The 21,436-nt window shown below is 44.9% G+C and overlaps 3 protein-coding genes across 6 annotated transcripts in view; 1 reads left to right on the top strand and 2 right to left on the bottom strand.

Moving 5' to 3' along the window:
- Positions 1–10,727, top strand: part of bcl9 (BCL9 transcription coactivator) — a 23,970-nt gene extending 13,243 nt beyond the window's left edge. For all 3 annotated transcript variants that reach the window (XM_010782481.1, XM_010782480.1, XM_010782482.1), the window contains exons 3-10: positions 1,109–1,588; positions 3,084–3,397; positions 3,891–3,998; positions 4,140–4,326; positions 4,932–5,025; positions 5,147–7,364; positions 7,885–8,157; positions 8,301–10,727. In XM_010782481.1, the coding sequence (XP_010780783.1) occupies positions 1,302–1,588; positions 3,084–3,397; positions 3,891–3,998; positions 4,140–4,326; positions 4,932–5,025; positions 5,147–7,364; positions 7,885–8,157; positions 8,301–9,340 (4,521 nt within the window). In that variant the 5' untranslated portion in view covers positions 1,109–1,301 and the 3' untranslated portion in view covers positions 9,341–10,727. The remainder of the gene's footprint in view (positions 1–1,108; positions 1,589–3,083; positions 3,398–3,890; positions 3,999–4,139; positions 4,327–4,931; positions 5,026–5,146; positions 7,365–7,884; positions 8,158–8,300) is intronic.
- Positions 10,728–11,058: 331 nt separating this feature from the next.
- acp6 (acid phosphatase 6, lysophosphatidic) lies at positions 11,059–16,566 on the bottom strand. Of its 2 annotated transcripts, none has more exons than XM_010782483.1 (11): positions 16,402–16,566; positions 15,564–15,783; positions 15,324–15,452; positions 14,250–14,380; positions 14,046–14,125; positions 13,869–13,956; positions 13,561–13,693; positions 12,738–12,838; positions 12,493–12,585; positions 12,250–12,415; positions 11,059–12,160 (listed from the first exon to the last, which is right to left on the bottom strand). In XM_010782483.1, exons 2-11 carry the CDS (start codon positions 15,774–15,776, stop codon positions 12,026–12,028), a joined length of 1,269 nt encoding a protein of 422 aa, XP_010780785.1. In that variant the 5' UTR covers positions 15,777–15,783; positions 16,402–16,566; the 3' UTR covers positions 11,059–12,025. The 2 variants fall into 2 exon arrangements, with proteins under 2 accessions (XP_010780785.1, XP_010780786.1); XM_010782484.1 differs by lacking the exon at positions 16,402–16,566 and adding an exon at positions 16,026–16,242.
- Positions 16,567–18,213: 1,647 nt separating this feature from the next.
- gja5a (gap junction protein, alpha 5a) lies at positions 18,214–20,970 on the bottom strand. The gene has a single exon (XM_010782485.1). The coding sequence runs from the start codon at positions 20,630–20,632 to the stop codon at positions 19,499–19,501; it is 1,134 nt and encodes a 377-aa protein (XP_010780787.1). The 5' UTR covers positions 20,633–20,970; the 3' UTR covers positions 18,214–19,498.
- Between the last annotated feature and the right edge of the window lie 466 nt (positions 20,971–21,436).

Raw genomic sequence — 21,436 nt, forward strand, 5'->3', positions numbered from 1 at the left:
GGAGAAGCCGGCCTCTGCTCGCGTGCAGAAGTGATCTGAGGGCCCTGAGAGTTGTAAATCACTCCTCCTGTAGCCCAGCGAGAGACGAGTGTTGCTGCTGTAGCGGGGAGTCTGTGTATGCTGTCTGGTTCCCAGCAACACCCCCCCTTCACTCCCCCTCCCTCCCTCCCTCCCTCCCTCCCTCCTTCCTTCTCCCCAGGGCAACTCTGGAGCCAGTTACAATGTTGAGTGTTTTTGGAAGAGCTCCTAAATATTTTCAGGATGACAATGTAATCTGACTGACTGGGCTGCTCTCTCAAACAGGATTCTCATGCTACAAACACACAAACGGAGACACACAGTGGTAGTTGAGACCGCCATACTACCTCCCCCATCCCTCCAACACACTTCACTGTTTGCTACAGATGCATTTTAGTGCTGGTATTTATATAATGTATGCAATATCACACCCAAAGCCTGTAGAGGTTCAGAAACAAAAAACCTGACAAATGATTGGTTACAGATGTCAGGCCATTACCAGTGTTGATGTTTTAGAGGTTTAAAATCGGATGATAATATTATCCGATAGTCATCTTTTTATATACACAATAAAACTATTATTTCCAATAGGAGCCCTTACATTAATTTTAATTAAAGAAACTATGGTGCTCTCTGTTCATCACTTGAATAGACCATTTCTTGTCTTGTGACTTTATACCCAACATATAAACTACAAACTAAGCTTGTTTTAGCCGTGGAGCTCTATAAAACAGTATGGCAGTATGTTACAAACCTTTTCTTTCCAAAACGGTGTAGATTGAGATAATGCTGCAGGAGTCATCATTGTAATGCTATAGAGCAATGTTTTGTTCTATTCGATAGCATAGTAAAGGTAGTTAGGAAATTATCAGAATGTGAATCCATTCTCCGGATATGAATTGAATCTGACCGAAGTTACTGTGAAAGAGAAAACTACTTTTAACAACCACCTTTCAAGCCTACACAAATAGATGATACTAAAAAGATTTTGGGTTGGTGTCACTTTTTCAGACTTGTTGGCCCGCTCTCCAGTTTTTTAACTGTTATTTTTCCTCTCTCTCTCTCTCTCTCTCTCTCTCTCTCTTCACAGTGTGCCCAAGGGCCGTTGAAAGCCCCCTTGGGGGAGTTTCATACATTTAGTTACACAGCGAACAAGAAAAGACTCCTGGACTCTTGTTATTGTTTTTACACACTTTCTCTCGTATTACACACACATACACACACGCACACAAACATACAGAGACGAGCGCGCACACACCTTCACAGACAAGGACATAGAGAGAATGTTGGAGGTCCAAGAGGAGAGGCCAGCGGCGGCAGGTACAGCAGCGACACATTTCAACAAGAAGGAGCGAGGCAAGAAAGAGCGAGAGGAGGCCAAGGACGGTCGCGGAAACCTCTCAAACATCGGGAATCCTGTTCCCGGCTCCAGGAACGTGCGCGCAAAGGCGCCGCTCGCACACACCGGCAGTCCACACCAGCTCATCACTCCACCATGTTCTGTAGTCCTGGGAGCCCCATCAATGCACTCCAATAGGCTGAAGAACTCTCCATCCACCAACACGCAGAGGTGAGTGGCTCCAGCATGGTTCTAGTGTTTGAGCTTCTGAGATCCTGTATTGTGACTCTAAATCAAGTTTTAATTCTACCCACTGTTATTATGGACTACTAACAGCTGATGACTGAAGTCCTGTCTTTCCACAAACATGGTTTACTGCGGAAGCACACGCTTATGTCCAGTACAGACATAAACTTAAAATAAATCATCTCAGTGTCGAGAAATGAATAAACATTAGCTGTCAGTGTTTACTAACAGCTGGGAAGAGAGAACAGATACAAACACGCAACCCTCTGTTCAAAACTGAATGAAGTAAAAAAAAAAAAATAGCAGGTCTATGCTTGAACAAAAACAAAGAGACTACTTGTAATCATGGAAACATTTTCTTTCAAAATGTAATGTGTTCTTGCGTTTTAGCCATGTAAACATGCCAAGTTAGGCCGTCCTTTGGCTGATTGCTGGTTGCAGAGTGATGAGTGCATCCCAGTGTATGTTGTGAAACTCATACCTTGTTAGTTGCAAGTTGCAAAATGTGCTGGGTTTGGCATTTAAAAAGCTGATGCAGAAGACTTCAGGCGTGGCTCTAAGGCAGCATTTGTTTTTTGTCACACTTTTATTATCCCTGTACAGTAAACAATGGCCTGTGTCTGAATGCTTTATATTACAAAGCCTGCAAGTTTTTATTTTCTGTGGGAAACGGATGACCTGGATAAAGCTCATGTTAATTTGAGAAAATGTGCAATCTTCACACGCATCGATTAAAGGCTGAGACCTTCCTCTTTAAAAGTGTCAACACTAGCTATCATGGCAAGATGTGAGCAGTGAAACAAAGTCTTATAGGCTTGTGCTACCTGTGCTGTTTAGAAAGCCTCTGTAGGTGAAAGTAATGCAGATCTAAGATCAGCCTCTTCACTCCGTTCTGCTACCTGAAAGGTCTGAAGGCGTGATCCAGAGCTGTCCCAGGGTCAGAGAGTACACTGAGGTTGGAAGTTTCCCCTGCTGACTCATGGTTCTGGATCCTCTGGAAACAGCTGTCTGGACTGCCAACATTTTGAGCTTTGCCTTATTTTTCTACTAACTGTGTGTCTTTGTGAATGTACATACAATGTACAAAGTGTGCAAAGCTGCGGCTGTGCTTTTTTGGACATTTTGGCATTTGTTTCATGCTACATGTACAAGTGTGTGTGTGCAAGAGTGGGAGAGAAAGAGAGAGATTAGGGTGTGGTAAGGGAGTTCTCTGCCAGTTGGATGTGTCCTGTTGCCTCAACCAAAGGCTTGTATAACTAGAAAGCAGCAGACATTTTTACATGGCCTGGCTGTGTCTCTGCAGCCTTCAGGTTTAACTGCGCAAAAGGAATTCCCAATAACCCTATACAGTGTTCTTATTCCATAATAGCATTGGCTTTAACAGTTCCAAAGAAGAAAAAGGGGAAAATAAATGAACTCTTCCATCTTTTTTCTCCATTAATTTTGCCCATTATCTTTTCCTCTCTCCTCTGTCCATCAGCCCTAAACCTAAGACGGAGGCCATGGTACGCTCGCCTCCCGTCATGTCCCCCTCCACCGCCACCCAGATGGACTCTAAAATGCCCAATCAGAGTAAACCAGGGAGCACTGGTAGCCAATCACAGCCCTCCCCCTGCGACCCCAAAACCCTCGGCTCCAAAGGGGCGCAGAATGTGTCGGGGGGCATGGGGCTGAAGAACGGCCAGGGCCTGACCTCTGGCTCCAGCTCCAAGGTTAAAGTCAAGAGGGAGAGGAGCACCTCGGTGGAGTCGTTCGATCAGCCGGAGAGCGGAACGCCCACGAGTGAGGAGAAAGGTAAGAACCACGCTAAGGTAGCAATCGATCATTATTCTCTTATCCTCTCTTAATGCTGTCAGACATTGTCACATCATCCTTGTGAAGTGCTAAAGCCAATCTTGAGGATTAATTACAATTTCTGAGACTATTTGGAATCAGGTTTTTATTCTCACCAGAATTGTAAAGTAGTTTAATTAAGGGGGCAATTTTTTTATCATGTTTTTAAGAGTCCCTAGTAGCTGCTTTTGAATGGCTCGGCATATATCCATATACAACTACAGTGCTTAAATAGAATCATGTCTGCAGTGCTTGTGTTGTTGTTGCTGCAATGCATCTGGTTGGTCTTTGCTGTGCTCCTTTTATCATGTATCGCTTCATAACTTTATTTTAAAAAAGTGCTGTACATTTAGTTTTTGGTTGTCTCTTCGTCTACAAACGGCAACAGTCAGATGGCATCTTAAAAACATAGTTAAACCCAGGCCCACTGGTGGTTGTGTGTGTGTGTGTGCAGACAGCAGCAGGGTGAAGAGGATGTGTGTGGCGGAGAGGAGGCAGCCGTACAGTGGAGCTGACTGGTGCTCTGGGGGAGAAAGTGACGAAGATGACAAAGGATTCTTCAGTAAGTGTGTTAACGTGTGCATCCAAGCATGCATAGCAGTCCCTGCGCTGACCAACTTGACTTCTGACAGCTCCTCAGTAGAACTGCATTACCCATAGGCCCGTGTTGGTCCTAATACTCTGCTCTGTTGTGTCCTTGTAGACTGTAACTCCAGTGACGTGAAGCCCCAGGACTCAGTCTCACATTCTACCTCCAACGCCGGACTCAGTCGCTCCTCCACGCCTTCCCACAGTACAATGGGAGGCCAGAGCTCCACAACAGAACCTGCCGGCGGCCAGAAACCGCCCACAAAACTCGTTTATGTCTTCACCACAGAGATGGCCAACAAGTAAGGAATCTGAAAGAAAATCCATATTATGCATCCCCGTTGTTTAGTTATGAGTATTTACTTCTAGCTCATCTTTATGCCTTTTTTAAAATATTTGTATTTAGGCAGGATAATGAAATCATCATCTCTCTATTTGAACCCTTTTTTTTTTTTGCATAAGCAAAACATACACCCACAGTGAAACCCATTGTGGAATTGCAGTTAAAATTAAATAGAATCACTAACAATGTCAATTGCCTGAAGTGTATCTCTGTGCCCCTGTCATCAGTGCTTGTTGTTGTCTTTGATGTTTGTTGCAGCTGTTTGTGTGTATAGTATGCTTGCTTCCCACCACTTCTCTTCCGTCCCCCAACTTTCCCAGTTATAGCCGTGTGTGTGTGTGTGTGTGTGTGTGTGTGTGTGTGTGTGTGTGTGTGTGTGTGTGTGTGTGTGTGTGTGTGTGTGTGTGTGTGTGTGTGTGTGTGTCCTTGGTTTTACCTTCATGGTTAAATCTAGCACTCATTCATCCGGCTCACCTTCTCTCAAAGGGCAAACACACCGACGCACGCACACGTGTTTATTGTTTCTGATGACTGATATCTGTCTGTCTGCCTTTTCGTCCTCAGAGCGGCTGATGCAGTTCGAACTGGCCATACAGAAAACATCATTGCCTTCCACATGAAAAACATCTCCAACAGCAAGGACAAAGCTCACCTTCTGGTAAAGACACACTTACGTTTTTTACACACACATCCACACACACACACACACACACACGCTTTCTTACATCTTGCATTAGAGTGTCGAAATCTAATCCTTACTTTGTCCCTCTCTGTTAAAGAACAATGCAGCAAGCGCCCTCCGAAATGACTCCAAGCCTCCCCAGCAGCCCCCGTCCCATGCCCAAGATCAGAGCCACCAGCCTGGATCCAAGCCGTCCTTACCTGGCATGGCAGAGCCAGCGCCCCCCCAGCCTTCAAACCAAGGGAGCCAATCCGGTGTTCTCACGCAGGAAGGGCCGTCCTCTGCAGGCATGGAATCCAAAAATCTTCCCTGCAGTAGCCCCAGTAACGCTATAGCTCCAGTCGACCAGGCTCCCGTCACCCAACCTGAGGCAGGCCTCAACCCTCCACCAGTAGGTGAAGGAGGGCAGGGTGGAGGTTCTGGTGGAGGTTCTGGTGGAGGTTCTGGTGGAGCAGGTCTGACGCCCCAGCAGCAGCAGCAGCAACAGCAGCTGGCCCAGGAGCTGTTGAACATGGAGGCCAACACAGAGGGTCTGTCCCAAGAACAGTTGGAGCATCGCCAGCGCTCCCTGCAGACCCTGCGCGATATTCAGCGCATGCTCTTCCCCGATGACCGTGATGCCCCAGCAGGTGGGCCCCCACAATCCCATCCAGGACCCCATGATGGAGGCCCTGACGGTGCCCCGCGTAGATCTGAGCAAGGCCCTCTGCAGGCTATGATGGCGCAGTCTCAGAGTCTCGGACCACCAGGTGGGCCAGGAGGACCCAGACCCCAAGGTCCCCCCTTTGGCCCACCACATGGTCCACCCCATGGTCCCAGGGACATGCCCCCCTTCCCACAGGATGACATGGGTCCACACATGGGGGGTCCAGTGGGCTGTGGAGACGGGGATCAGATGACCCCAGAACAGGTGGCCTGGTTAAAGCTACAGCAAGAGTTTTATGAAGAGAAAAGGAAGAAACAAGAAATGCAACACCGGCCCCTTCCTCCAGACATGATGATGCACCCCCATGGTCCCCGTGGGATGATGCGAGGACCCCCGCCTCCCTACCAGATGGGCCCTGGGGAGATGTGGGGAGGACCAGGTGGACCACCGGAGCACTACCAGGAGCGCATGGGCATGGGCCCGGGTCCTGGCCCCGGCCCCAGGGGTATGCCCCCACATATGCAGAGGATGCCTGGCTTTTCTGGTATGATGAACCCTGAGATGGACGGACCCCCCAGGCCTGGAATGGGTTGGCCTGACGACATGCCACCCCGGATGGGAGATTCACGAGGTTTCCCTGGAGGACCCGGGCCAATGTTTGCTGGTCCAGGGGGTCGTGGTGAACGTTTCCCAAATCCTCAGTCAGTTCAAGAGGCAATGTTTCACCAAGGTATGGGGGGGGAGAAGGGCCTCCCTCCAGGCATGATGATGGACATGCAGAGAATGATGGGGCACCAAAGAGGTGGTATGGAACCTGGTAATGGCATGGGCATGTTTCCCAGAATGCCCGGGGATGGTCCTATGAGTCCATCCTCTAGGCTCCAGGGAATGGGGGGAAGGGAAATGGGGCCTGAGTTTGGCATGGGGCCCGGCCCTGGGCCAGGACCTCATATGCACCCTTCCAAGCTACGAGATCCCTCCATGAATATGAGTCCTGATGAGATCATGAGAATGAGAGGAGGACCTCAAATGGAGAACATGGGTCCACATGGCCGACCAATGCCGGGCCCTCCCTTCTCCGAGCAACAAGGAGACTTTCCTATGGGGCCTGGGCGGCCCTTCCCCGGGGGTCCAGGAGGAATGAGGGGTCCACATACAGACCCAGGCTTTGGTCCAGACCACAGATCTGCACCAACAGGAGGCAATGGCCGTATGAACCACCTCCCCCCTGGTGGTGGCCCTTCACAAGTTCAGAGGGGCCGCAAGCCAGCAGATCTGAATGTCCAAGCAGGAGGGGGGAGCTCTCCAAGTATCAACCCTCTTAAGTCCCCTCCTTTGAGGCAAGTCCAGTCCCCCATGATGGGCTCTCCCTCTGGAAACCTTAAATCCCCCCAGACTCCGTCCCAGCTGGCTGGCATGCTCACTGGTCCCACCGGCCCGAATGCCCCTCCACCTCAACAAAATTCAGCACCAATGAAATCCCCCCACTCCATGATGGGATCAGCTGGTGCCTCTCCTGTTCATATGAGGTCTCCGTCTCTTCCTAACCCCTCTCCAGGATGGGCATCCTCACCAAAACCACCCATGCAGAGTCCTGGAGTCCAGCCTCAGGGGGGCAAGCCTCCCCTGAATATCACCTCACCAAACATGATGGGAGGCATGGATCAAGGTAAAACCGTTTTTCTATTGTTATCTGTGTTCAGCATCCCCTCTATCTCCACTTTTGTCCTTTTTGAATTGCCATTGATTTGAATAGTTTTTCTGTGTATCCTCATTCAATTTAATTAAGTTAATATTTAGCTTTTGATTGATTTGAGTTGATATCAAATTGATGTTGAATTTGTTTTTATTGCATTTTAGTCACTAATGTAAGTGGTGGTAAATATCCCATGAAACATGTCGGCTCCATTTTTAAATCCTTTTGAATCCGAATATGTCTACAATACTGAAAAGCACTAATAAAAGAGTTGTGGAGGGTATTTATCATCAAGTGCCTCTCTAAAGGAAGTTTACACATCTGTATGAGGGGTGGGGCTGGCTGGCTCCTGGTCCAGTAGCTCCCTCTTGTGGCACAACATTTTAATCTCACTGAGCCTCAACTACCACACACACTACACATCATCACAGATAAAAAAAACAATCTACCAGAGAATGAAAAGTCCTCTCTCTCTCATCCTGCCATCCTCTAGGTGGTAACGGCCCTCCCTCAGCCCCTCCTTCATCAGGAGCTCCATCTGGCTCCATGTCACATCCAGGCAACGTCCCGTCTGGCAGTCCGTACAACATACCCCCTGAGCCAACTCTATCCCAGAACCCCCTCTCCATCATGATGTCACGCATGTCCAAGTTTGCAATGCCCAGCTCGACCCCGCTCTATCATGACGCCATAAAGACTGTTGCCAGCTCTGATGACGACTCGCCCCCGGCTCGCTCACCTAACCTGCCGTCGGTGAATAACAATGGTAAGACGTCTGATACATCTTTTGTTTGTTTAATTTGTATGTTCATTTTCGACCACCTTGGACCATATTTATACTTATTTCACTTCGATCTTCTTCTAAAGAGCATGTTGCGAATATATAATCACTCTTTCTCTTGCATGCAGGTATGGTAATGAATCACCAAGGAAATCCTCGTATGATGGGACCAGGAAACCCTGGACCAATGTCTGCCCTCAGTCCTCTGGGAATGAATCAAATGGGATCCCAGCCTCTCTCACATGGCATGCCCCAACAGATGCCCTCTCCCAATGCCCCTAATATGGGCCCAGGCATGATGCCTCATGGCATGATGATGTCACAAAATCCCCAAGACCCCGGTATGGGAAACCCCCAAATGATGCCCCAAGGACGTATGGGTTATCCTCACCGAGGCCAGGGCTACCCCCTCACGCAGTCCCCTTCCCATCAGGGACCTTTCTCCCCGCACAACGGTCCTGGTCCACAAGGTTTTCCTGGTCATCCAATGGGATTCCAGGGAGATGGAGGACCTATGGGAGGACGAATGGGGAACATGTCTCACGGGGGAGGGGGTGATGGGGGTATGTGCAAGCCGAATAACCCTGGAGGGCCAGAGTTCAGCAGCATGCAGGGTGGGTTCAGTGAAGCAGATCTTCATGAGGTGATGCGTCCGGGAGCGTCCGGCATTCCTGAGTTTGACCTGTCCAGGATAATGCCGTCAGAGAAGCCCAGCCAGACTCTGTCTTACTTCCCCCGAGGTGGGGGGGACAACCCTGGGGGGAAACAACCACACCCCTCTGGTTTCCCCATGCAGGGTATGATGGGTGGTGGCCCACCGAGGATGGGGATGTCCATGCAGGGGATGGGGGGGATGCCAGGAGGTCCTGACGGGGTAATGGGCCCCCAAGACATGCCAATGGGCAACCCTGGCCACAACCCAATGCGGCCCCCAGGATTCATGGGCCAAGGCATGATGGGCCCCCAGCACCGGATGATGTCTCCTGGGGGTCCAGGAGGGATGATGCAGGGGAGACAAATGGCCCACCCCGGCCCTGGTGGCTCACCGAACATGATGATGTCACTGCAGGGCATGGGCGGCCCCCCACAGCAGACAATGATGATGGGGGGTCAGATGAGGCCTCGTGACATGGACATGGGGTTCAGTCCGGGCCCCGGAATGTTCTAATCCAACAGAAACCTTGTATGTAGAATGTTCTTGGACAAAACACAAGGGTGTGGAGAAAACTCTGATGGACTCGAGTAAAGGTATAAAAGGGGACAGGATGTACCGAGAAGCGAACAGAACGGAGCTAACCGGTCTCCTAGCAACCTCCTGTGGGAACTATTCCAAGGTAGACTCAAACAGGATTGGAGTACTTTTGCCACAAGAACATTGAATTTGAACTCATGAACTTTAACTCATGAACTTAAGAATGTATGGGATTGTTGTGCATCAATTTCGCAATGTTCTTGTGTTTTTTGATTATCTGACTATAAAGATGACTTTCAACATCAAATGGAATCAACCTAACTCAAAGTCAGCGTGGCAATGCTACAGTATATGTCTACTTTTTTCAAATTAAAAAAACAAATTTGTCACGAAAGTGATATGGAACAAGAGAAAGGAATAAGAAGAATTTGTGCTTTGTGAAGACTTTAGTGGAACTCCATCTTGTCTCTCGCTCCATTGTTTTGACTGTTTCTGTACAGTATATACGTGTGAGAGTGCGTGTGCGTGCTTGACAGACTGTATGTTTGTGTGGTATGTATGTATGTGTCTGTATGTATAGGCATTCTATCAGTGACCTCTCAACTCCTCTTGCCCAACTTTCATTGGGGGAGGAATGCCCCCTAAAAATACTGTACTGTTTACCATTGGTGGGCTATTCGAATTTTAGTCTATTTTAATTTCCTTTGTAACTCCAGTGTATAACAAACCAAACTATGACCTCATTAAGATAATAGTATTATTAAAAAAGCACAAACATGGACCGTCTGCAGAAAGCGTCTTCTTTCTTTGTGTTTACCATTAAGAGCAACACATTAAGCGTGAGGATCCTGGCAGCTTTGCAGCACAATGATAATCCCCAGTCCATTTCATTTGACTTGGTGCTCCAAATCTTTCAGGACTCAACTTTCGCCAGCGTGAATAATACTGCTAATACCCAGATGTGCTATGTGTGTTCTTCTTGTGTCTCTGTTTTGTTTCGACTCTTGTTGACTCTGGGTAATAATCATTCCCAAAGCAATAATCCCCCCTAAAGGTCAGCAGAATGGGACAGGAGTGGCTGAATACCACAGCAGGTATGCCAGGTATTATACAACTAGAGCTAGGTAGATCTGGTAAAAATGTAGTGAGGCGGGTGTGGTGTCCAGAGTGAGACACAGAGAACTGTAAACACGTACTGCTTACCATCCAGTTGACTTCCTCTCTTTTTCTCTATTGTATAAGCTTGTCATGTGTTTCTCCATTGGCTTTGGTGCAGAATAGCCTACCAGGGCTGTGCTGATGGACTACAAATAAAAGATATTGTTTTGGTATATACATGTTGTCTATGGAGTGTGTGTGTGTGTGTGAGCATGTATGGGACCATTTGGCTATTGTCTGTTCACTTATAGTCAGTGATGTGGACCAGGTGGTGTCTTTGTCTTCTACACGTCAAAGCAGCTTAGCGTTGAGCTGGAACAAAGAGAGCAAGTCATACCGTGAAGCGGCGTGGCCGAGTTGACATATCAGGAGGTAATTCAGAGGACACCACACTTATGAAATATAAAATAGATGCAAGAATGTTGATGCATTTCTACTCAAACTAGTTGTGCTTTAAAAGCACTTTGTTTTGAAGTGTTACATAGCTGGTAGGATTAGTATAAAGGTCTTCATTTGATAGTCAAAAAAAAGAGACGTTCATTGATCAAAATCTTTATTGGTTATTCGCAAATCCAAAGCTTTATATTTCGAGCAGCAGGTCACGGGAAACTCCCGCTGATGAGTTACAATGTGTGTTATTTTAACACAGGTCTATACAGTATAATGGGCACGTATTCATGCATACATTATACTGTGTTCTGATGGTATCACCACATCCCAGCAAGAAGGCAAACTAATGTTTCACTCTTTAAACACACAGTAGCATAACTATTCAATTTCTGCAGATTCTACATGGTCATGAACGGTTTGAACTTCTAAGGCTGATAGTTATCTGTATGTTTCCCTTTTCAACAAATCTGCAACTAACTAAACAAACAATATATCCTACTGTGTAAGCAACCCTGATATAGTTTATTCCTCTGTACCATATCATTCCCATGTTGTCTAAAAACTATATTACACATACAGGAGTGTTACCTCGTGTACATGCATTAAATACTCCGTGGAATAGCACATTTACATTAATCCACAGCTGAAACGGTCCATAACAAATGCACAATTTCTCCTGGTTTAGTGTTCTGCTGATCTAGCAAACACTTTTGAGAAATGAATGTTTCTGTCATCTGCCTTTAAAGATTAATGACGATAGTGAGTAGGGCTTACTTTGGTAAAAATATTTAAAATAGTGTGCCTTTTATTCTCAAACCAATCAGATTAAGTGAATGCAAATTTGAACTGAACAAAAAATGGTTTAGCACTTACAATTGTCAATATGCCATATCCATTAAATGAATCTACCTATATTGAACACTTTACTGCCATGGCAACAAAAGAGGAGAGTAATACTTTTTATTGTTATGTAAACTGTTAATGTAAAAGGAATTGAACACCCAAGAAGGTTTTCCATGGTGGCAGGAGTGAGAATGGAGGATTTAAATGAAGAAAATCATGATGTGTGATAACTGTATTGTGAGTAGCACAGTGTTACAGTTGGTTGAAGGTTTATGGTTTGGTTGAGTCCTCTTTGCTATTACAAAGGGATTGGTAGAGGTCAGAGCTCAGCGAGTATGATGAGAGGATCTGTTTAAACTCATCCAGTGGGCAGTACACTCCACTACAGCCTGGTATTAGTTGATCCTGCAGAAAGATAAGCAATTTAGAGTTAACGATAGGAAGAAATGCAACAGCTTATCAAATAAACGTATAGACACATTCTCCGCCCCTACCTGGTCTATGTATGAAACTTTAACAAAGGGCTTGTTGGTCTGCCGGTGTTGGTGCAGCTCCACAGTGATGTCAGCGGCGTATGGTGGCCACTTCATGTCAAAGATTCCCAGAGCCATCAAACAGGGAATCAAAGTGGTGTCATGGGCAGAGTACAAGAACAGCTTCCTGTTTGAGAGAGGAGGAATTTAAAGTGGGTCATTTGAAGAACACAAAGAAGCATGGGAAACAAAACGGTGTCTAACCTTTTTGGCTCGGACGAGGTGCCCTGTAGTTTGCCCTCAATGTTGGCTAACATTTTATGCATGAGGGGTCCCACACACAGCTGCAAGTTCTCCCTGCAAAAAACAGAAATAAAGGGGAACTCAAAACAAATGGTTTTCCAGGACTGTGGCCTTCTTAGACAGAGCTTGAAAATAGGTGCATCCCCTGAAACTGTGTGGAGGTCTTTTCCCTTTGAAAGCCTTCATTCTAAATCCTAATGGTGTACCTCTTGCTGGGTTCATACACATGGCAGATCATGTCCACAGCTCTCTGCTCCACTTTGGTTCTCCAGGAGTCCAGCACTGATGGGCAGGGCAGCCCGTGCGTCTGTTAATGTGCAGAGACAGGACACAGTCAGATATTACTGATGCAGTGAGCAACACAAACTACAGGAAGGGAACTTCCAACATGTCTATCGATGGGGACTTAAAGTAATGTTTAAGCTGCGACAGTCAAATCCCTCAGAGGCTTTGTTTTCTGTTTAAGTGGAGTATAGATTGACTGTAAAATGTGCTGCTTTAGTTACGGCTGATAGTTTGAATGAGTTGTAACTGATATTAAGTGGATTTGAACATAAAATAAGACAAACTGTTAGTTAGGGCTTCAGTGTTTTGCTTTGGCTGTTGAGGGGGAAAATTGATCAGTACATTCATAAAAGGGAATAAAGTAAAGCCACCCACGCGGTCATTTTCATCGAGAGAAGCTCATTTGAAAATCAAAATGCCCCTCTGACGTCCGATATGGGAAATGGAAATAGAAATGTAGTCCATCACCCGTTAATTAATTTTTAAGAATTCATTTTCTCCTTATATCTTCATTAGTAAACACCATAACTGCTCAAACTCAAATCATGCTGAATCTGGTATCTTAGCTTGTTAAAATGTCTTGACCCAGATGAACGCTGTTGTTGAGTTACGCTTTGCATAACTAGCATCACGCTGGGTGGCCACCTCCATGCAGGCCATGTCTTCATAATAATCATATAGTATTCGGATAGCTTGTGGTGAGACCTAATAAAAGTCATGCGAATCAGGATGCAGCGGTGTCACCTCTCTGGCAACCATGTCGTCCCTAATGAGGATGAAGTCGATGTGCTGGTGAGCGGCGATGCCCAGCGCGCTCTGGATGCTCTGCAGGTCGGCTGCGATGTCTGGCAGAGTGGATGACTCTGCCCAGCGGTGGCTGCACAGAACACACAGTGTCAGCCACAAAACACAGACACACCATGACAACGTGTCACAGGCATCTCCACTCGCCTAATAATTTTGCACAACACATTTATCTTGCTAGAGTCCAGTTTTGGGACAGCGAGTGCAAAGGATGCTCGATGCCTGGAATAAAAATGTTGTCTACAAACCTGGCGAGGATTTTCAGCAGCTTGCATCCGTGGTAGTTAGGATACAAGATTTCAGATTCTGACGCCGTTGTGAATATAGGCACAATTTCTTTAAGTAGAAGACAACATTTCACAAACACATTAGATAAGTAGCAGAATAGAAAAATGACATAATGCTCATATGGATTTTTACCCTACCTTTTTCTTTTTGCTGGAACAGCCCTGCTACCAGGCACTTGGCAGATTCAATGGTCCTCACAATATTAGTAGAGCGTACACTAAAAATGGAAAAAACTGGTCATGGACGGCAGCCATTTAGACGGATATTCTTTTAAACTGCACTCCACAGTGTACAGGAAAGTGTTTATATCCTTGCTATCCTTCATGATTTGCAACACTTACTAGACCTCAGCTGGGTTAAAGGTGGAGCTGAGGAAGGAGCTCTGTTCTACGTATCTCGTCCTCAGCCTCTTGCCCAGCTCGTACAGCTGCTGCATGCCCACGGTGGTCAGCTGACCGGAGAACGAGCCACCCTGCAAAGAGCGACAAACACGACCAGGTTTATCTCACAGATGTGGCCTAACAAACACACACCTGCGATCGCATGCAGGAATTCAGAGAGAATGTGGTACAAGGATGGCCCGAGTCCATTTTGTGGGATTTAGTTTGCTAAGCTAAATCCAGTGCAGTAAACCTCTTTAGCAAAGGAGCTAACTCAGCACAGGAAACGGTCATTTATATGGACACAGTGGCTGGCACACACATCTCACTGGGAGGCTCTACACACAGTCCAGCAGCGTAACAGAGAGGAGTTTAATGAATGAACTCGCTTTAATGTCATCTGTGCAGCTTGGTAATGAATCCTAGTGGCCACTAGATGGAGAAAGAATACTGAATCCACAAGTTTCTTCACATCTAGGGGTAGGACATTGAAATACACATAGTATAAAAAGTATTTAATACACAATCACTTGTCAGAAGCTGATTATACAGAGCCACATAAAAACAATAGGCATTCACCAAAGCAGACACTAAATTGTGTTGCAGAGAAAGCTCAGACGTAGCTCTTTGTCTCAGTAAGTGTTTAGGAAAACGTATTTGAACACGGTTAACACCTTGGAACAGGCACACCTAAACTAAATGAGCTAGCTATTACAGGTCTAAATGTCAGCTGTGGAAATGTGTTGGGCTATTATCCTCACATAGGTACAAGCCAAGTTGCAGCACCTGAACTTGTTCCTAAGCATTCCTCCACAGGGAGCGCCTAAATCCTAAGAACTGTTACAGGATGTGTATTTTGTAAGTTGTGTAACTTTTTTTATTTTATTATATCATAACTTTTTTTTTTTTTTTTTTACTTGAACACTTTTTAATGCATGTTACATGTGTAACATTAAGCTGTCTGTGACTCTTTTTCTACTGTAAAAACGTACATTTCCCCTCTGTGGGACTAATAAAGGTATTCTGATTACTCACGCTCAGGATGTTTTTCCGATAGCTGTCTTCTACAGGAGCCGGGGGCCTGGGGCCACCGTCAAGATCCGTCACCTCATATTTGATCTGGGTGTGTGCTGGAGGCTCCAAGAGCGTTGGCACCCATTGGGCCTTAGGACAGACAATTGTGTCCAGAGAAATAATTAGTATTATATATTAAGATTTTATGTGACATTACATCTTTTTTTGTAGCCACGAGTGCTAAATAAGAAAGAGATTTACCTCCATCACATCAGGAATTGACTTGAGCGGCGTTCGAGCACCATGTCGGAACAGGACTTGGACCAGCTTTAGTTCGTATAAAGAACTGGGATCCGTTTCACCAGAGGGGGAACTGGCCTGGTCCGAGTCAGGATTTTTCTGTGACCACAGCATGGAACCAAACGCCATCGACACCGAACCAAAAACACCTGCTTTGGTCCAAAGATTCCTCATGGCTGCGCTGTGAACAAAACAGACACTTTGTTCAATGTCTGAATTAACCACACATGCATTTTCAACAATGATATCACCTCCAAATACAATTATATCATGCACATCGTGTACTGTCATATCCACCCAGCTCACAAAGCAACTTCTAGTGTTAATCATTGCATATTGGTCTAGATTGTAAGCACATTCTCCACACAATTTCAGAAATGTAGTAATACATTTAATTAAAAAAAGCGGATAAAAGCAACCAACCTTCAAATCTGAGAGGCTGGAACCACAGGGGTATTTCGACTGAAACGATTATGTTTAGACGAGTAATCGTTGTGGCTCTAGTCTAAGGTATGTAGTAACTTGCTTGTAGCACCACTACAAACATTATTTATTACGTTGAAATTATCCAGTTAATGCCATTACAATACTAAATCCTGTAAGCTCAGTAGTGGTATCCTGAGCTAGCCAACACAAATGGATGAATTTGTGTCTTCGTGATGAAGCACGGTAAGAAAAAACCGGCGAACGTTTCAACACGAGCTAGTTACATATCGTGATAACGGGAAGTTTGACCTCCATCTCAACTGTCATCCTAGCTAGCTCATAACCGTTGCAACGAAGCTAACTATCTACTTACTTTCTGAGGCGAGGTTCTGCTGCTTTATCTCGATAGAAACAGTGTTCAGTAAATTATATATTCACTTGTGATTCGGCAGGTCTTCCCCAAGTTTCAAACCAAAGGACATGTCGGGAACTGTAGGGGAGCCAATGCCATTGTACAATGAAAGTGAAGGTAAGAGCTGCGAAGACAGAACTACATTTCCCGACATACACCTCTCACTCTGACCCTTTACAGTGCAGGAATGCATCAAAGCGGGCTAATGCCCCCTACAGGCCCTCCCGTGTGTCAGCACTTCACAAGTGTTGCATTCAAGATCTTTTAAAAGTATTAGCATAACATATATTTAAGGTACCAACATTGACTTGTATATATATTTAACAATCCCAAAACTATACATACCTGTATATGTAAAACACACTTATACTGTCACTTTTTAAATACATAGCCTAGTCATTTTATATTTGTATTATTATATGTCTTTGTTTCTACTGCTATATCTATCATTATTGTTATTGTTATTATTATTATTATTATTATTATTATTATTATAATTGTTCTGCTTATGTGAATTCATATCTGTCCTATTCCGTGTTTACGCTTATTTCTGTTACTGTAAGACACCTGAAATTCCCTATGGCGATCAATAAATGTAATGCAGAATTCCCCATTTTTGAATCACATTTATTGATAATATTTTATTAAAATTAAGGATGCATTAATGTGTTCATCACTTAATTGTTGCACTTGGTTAAGGTTGGGTTTACTTCAAATAATGGTGGATTGCTTAAACTATAATAACATATACATTGATTTTTGTTTTTTATTAATAACCTTAATCTGAGAAGTAGTTTGTAACTGAAGTTGTAAAATAAATGTTGTGGATTCTAAAGTACAACATCTGCCTACATAATGTAATGGAGTAAAAGTATGAATAAGCATGAAGAGAAAATACTCAAGTAAAGTACAAGTATGCTGTATTTTTTGAGTAAAGTTCTTAGTTACATTCCACCATGGTTGCCCATATTTCATAATGTAGGCCTACCATAATATATACCTATTTTTGATATGTTACTCTGACTCAAAACATATGTAGCTATTTATTACAGCAGCTGGCCCCAGGCTCTGGAATAGTCTGCCCCTCCATGTGAGGTTGGCCCAGACACTTTTTAAATCATCACTAAAGACACACTTCTTCTCTCTGGCCTTCTAGTCAGAGACATGACACCTGACTATTCCCTGTGTTTTTAAAAAAAATATTTCTGTTGTAAATTATTGTGTCTTATTGTGATTGTAGTGTTTTTATTACATGTGCAGCACTTTGGCTCGACCAAAAATCGCTTTTAAATGTGCTATATAAATAAAACCTGATTTGATTTGATTTGTCACTGTATCAATATCAAAGACTTAATATACGTGAAAATAGATTTTTCTGCCTAAACTTAGAGACATTTTGATTGACTTTCCAATTTGGATATTAGTGCTCAGTTTCCTGGCAGAGATAACGAGACAGTCTTCGTTTGTGTTAATACTGCACATCCTCTCCAGTCTGTGTCTTGTAGTTTTTTTTTGTTGAGAACAGACTCACTAGAACATGCAAGTGGCTAATCAAAAAGTGACTGCTTCATCCTCTTCTTCCTTTCCACTTGTTATTTAGTTTAATCTTTTCTATATTTATGAAGGTTTTAAAATGGTGCAAGCTGGTCTTGCACCTTATCAAGTACACTTTTCTCTGATTTTGCAAAACAGATTTATTTATGTTGATGTTGCAGAGAGATCTAAGAAAAACTTTAATTACCACATCCGGGGACACAAGTGTAGATTGTACAGTTGATGGTTTATTGATTTATAATGGATAGTGATGATGTTTATTGCATAAAAGTCTCTGTGGAAAAACCAAAACAATGTCTGTGGTTGGTTGTTGTAGGAGATGGGTTAAACCCCCAGTTGCAGTGGATGTTCATTTTCAAATTGCTGTGACAAAAAACCTAAACAATTATGATACATAAAATAAGAAAGAGACACAGCAAATGTAATCGAATACATTTGAAGATATCAACTAAAACATACATTTTGCATCTGAAAAAAAAATCGCTATTTACACAATGGCTCCAGGACAGAAACAGAAAAACGTGCAATGTTTCCACCCAGTGGCCAGATCTCCTCATAACAACATTCAGACAAGAGCTCTTTCTCCCCTGGATCTCTCTCAAAAGAAATCAGGCTACATTCTGCACACAGATGATCCTGTCACAACGCACACAATGAACACAGTTTGAATTAAAAATTCATTTATAATGTTAGGTGATTATTCTTAGTTTACAGTTTACTTTACTTGACCCGGGTGTAGTGCAATCAGGTTAGCAAGTCAAAATATGGCTTAATCTGAATTTACAGCCTGCTTTGGCTTTTGGAAAAATAAAATATACATAAAAACTTGGTGTATGAAAACAAATAAAATAAAAATGTTTTCAAACTTCTTAAGGCACTGCATATGCCCTGGATGAAAACCATCCAATTTAGAGTATGTATTGGCAAGCTTCACAGTTTATTGCATATTAACTCCCTGTTTTCTCTATGCGTCTCAATTTTTTGCAGTTGGAGAGAAAAACAATGTTGTAATTAATTAAATAGTTAAGATTTGTATCATATTTCTCATTCCAATGAAATGGTTTCCCTAAGTCATCTCACGTCCAGACATGTCATTCTCACTTATACATATTTTCCTCTCCTTATGTTTTTGGATTTTAACAAAAATATAAAATGTGCATTAGACAGGTATCACACCTGTTAACCCTGTTCTCTTTTCAAAATTATTTTGCAGTTTGGTTTTTAGTTTTTCTAACACTGGGAAAGATCGGTTCACAAATACTATCTGCTCTCAGAGCTTACACATGTAAAGATCACATAGTGCACACACATATCTCAGGGTCTACAGTGAACATTTAGCCCATTCTCTGTAGTCAAGTTGCAGGCTTCAATGCCAGATTTTGCATAATTAGGTTGTGTTCACATTCTGACCCCTTCACTCAGCAATGACACTTGTATCCTCCTAAACGGATCTTCTTGTCCCTTCTCTTTGGTTCTGAAAGTCAAATCCCCCTCCTCTCCCCGGCTAAACGGACAGATCGTCCTGTCGAGCCCGGCCGCTGCTCCCGCTGGTCTTGCTCAGGCGGCGTTTGTCCTTCATGCAGCCGGAGTGCAGCAGAGGTGATGGTGCGCAGCTGTTTGGCAGCTCTGTGGGCATGTGGTCGTATCTCATCCTCAGAAAGTCTTCCTCGTCCTCCATGTTGTCGCAGCTGTGATGCCGCTCTGTGGCCAAGTTGACTGAGTTCTGCTGCAGCGCCATCCTGTTGTTGAAGGGATGAGAGGCCATAGAGGTCAAGGGGTTCATTGAGCCATTGGCTGCCAGACACTGGCTGAAGTCAGGGGGTGGGGTGCAGGAGGCCGAGGGCAGAGGTGGGCTGTTGGGCTCCAGAGACGCAGACACCGTCACAGCTCTGTGTTTTCTCTTCTTCAGCCTCTTGTTGCGTAAACACCTCCTGCTGCTTTTCCAAGCAAGGTGGTAGAGCTCCAACACAGACAGCAGCAGAGACACACCGGCCACCACCAGCATGAAGATGATAAAGACGTTCTTTTCTGTGGGACGGGACATGTAGCAGTTGACGGGGTTGGGGCAGGGCCAGGTCTCGCACAGGTACAGGGCCCTGAGGAACACCCCGTATATCCTGTACTGCACCACGATAAATGTCACCTCCATCACTGTGCGGATCAAGATGCTCAGGATGTAAGTCTGCAGCAGCGCTCCTTTCAGGCGGAAAGGGACAGTCCCCTCAGAAGACATTTTTCCGGTCTCTTTCCGCTGCAGGTACTCCTTCTCCTCCTCCAGGTCTTCTTCACTATCCCCTCTCTCCTCCTGTTCCTTCCTCCGCAGCTTCTCCTCTCTGCGGACAATGTGCATGGCATGGCCCATGTAGATGAGGGATGGCGTGGAGACGAAAACAATCTGCAGCACCCAGTAGCGTATGTGGGCAATGGGAAAGGCGCTGTCATAACACACGTTGGTGCAACCGGGCTGCTGGGTGTCACACAGGAAGTCGCTCTGCTCGTCGCCCCAGGAGGACTCAGCCGCCGTGCCAAGGACCAGGATGCGGAAGATGAAGAGGACGGTGAGCCAGACCTTCCCGACCGAGGTGGAGTGTTCCTGGACCTCCTCTAGGAAATTCCCCAGGAGACTCCAATCCCCCATCACTGCTCACAGGCCTTAGCACACACCTGAGACACAAAGACTGGAGATGGAGGAGAGGAAGAGCTAAAGAAAAGTGCAATAGAGGTGAAGAAGTGAAGTTCCTGAGGTGGAGAATGGACATAAGAGAGAGGGGGGGAAATGAGAAATGAGAAAAAAATACAATCAGTCAGACAGCTTCTCTGTATACTCTATGTGTGTGTGTGTGTGTGTGTGTGTGTGTGTGTGTGTGTGTGTGTGTGTGTGTGTGTGTGTTTGCGTGTGTGTATGGGTGGCATAATGTGCATAAAAATAGCTCCTCCGTCTGTGAATTGCTAGAGGACTGGACACAGTGGCATGAGAACACCCATTTTCCCATGAGCGAGCCAGAGGAAGTTCAGGAGTCATGCAAAAGTAAATAATGAGGATGTTTTAAAAGAATATCTTAATATTATACAATATGTGTTTACATACCCTAACTCCAAATTATGCATGATAGTCAGATTGAGAGGATAACAAGCCACCGCGGGGCAAGTCAAAGCTAGGAGACTTTGTCCTTTCAATGCTGTGAGTGACCGGCCTGAGCTGCATGGTTTCTATTTTGCCTGTGGTCCCTGACCAGCAGAGTTCACTCACGACAACAGAACTGCAGCCATGATGTCCTTTCCTTTCCGCTAATGAAAACCTCAGACATGATGTATTCCATCTGAGAGCGTCAATCTGATCTCTCCATCTATACACTGTGTGCTTTCACCTGCAGCATTAGTTAGAGTTTAGGTTAGACCCAAACATGGCAGTGACAGGCTGGCGAGCCTCAGTCAAGAATTA

This window comes from Notothenia coriiceps, unplaced genomic scaffold (genome assembly GCF_000735185.1).
Source record: "Notothenia coriiceps isolate Sejong01 unplaced genomic scaffold, NC01 NC01_scaffold00024667, whole genome shotgun sequence".
NCBI classification, from domain to species: Eukaryota; Metazoa; Chordata; class Actinopteri; order Perciformes; family Nototheniidae; genus Notothenia; species Notothenia coriiceps.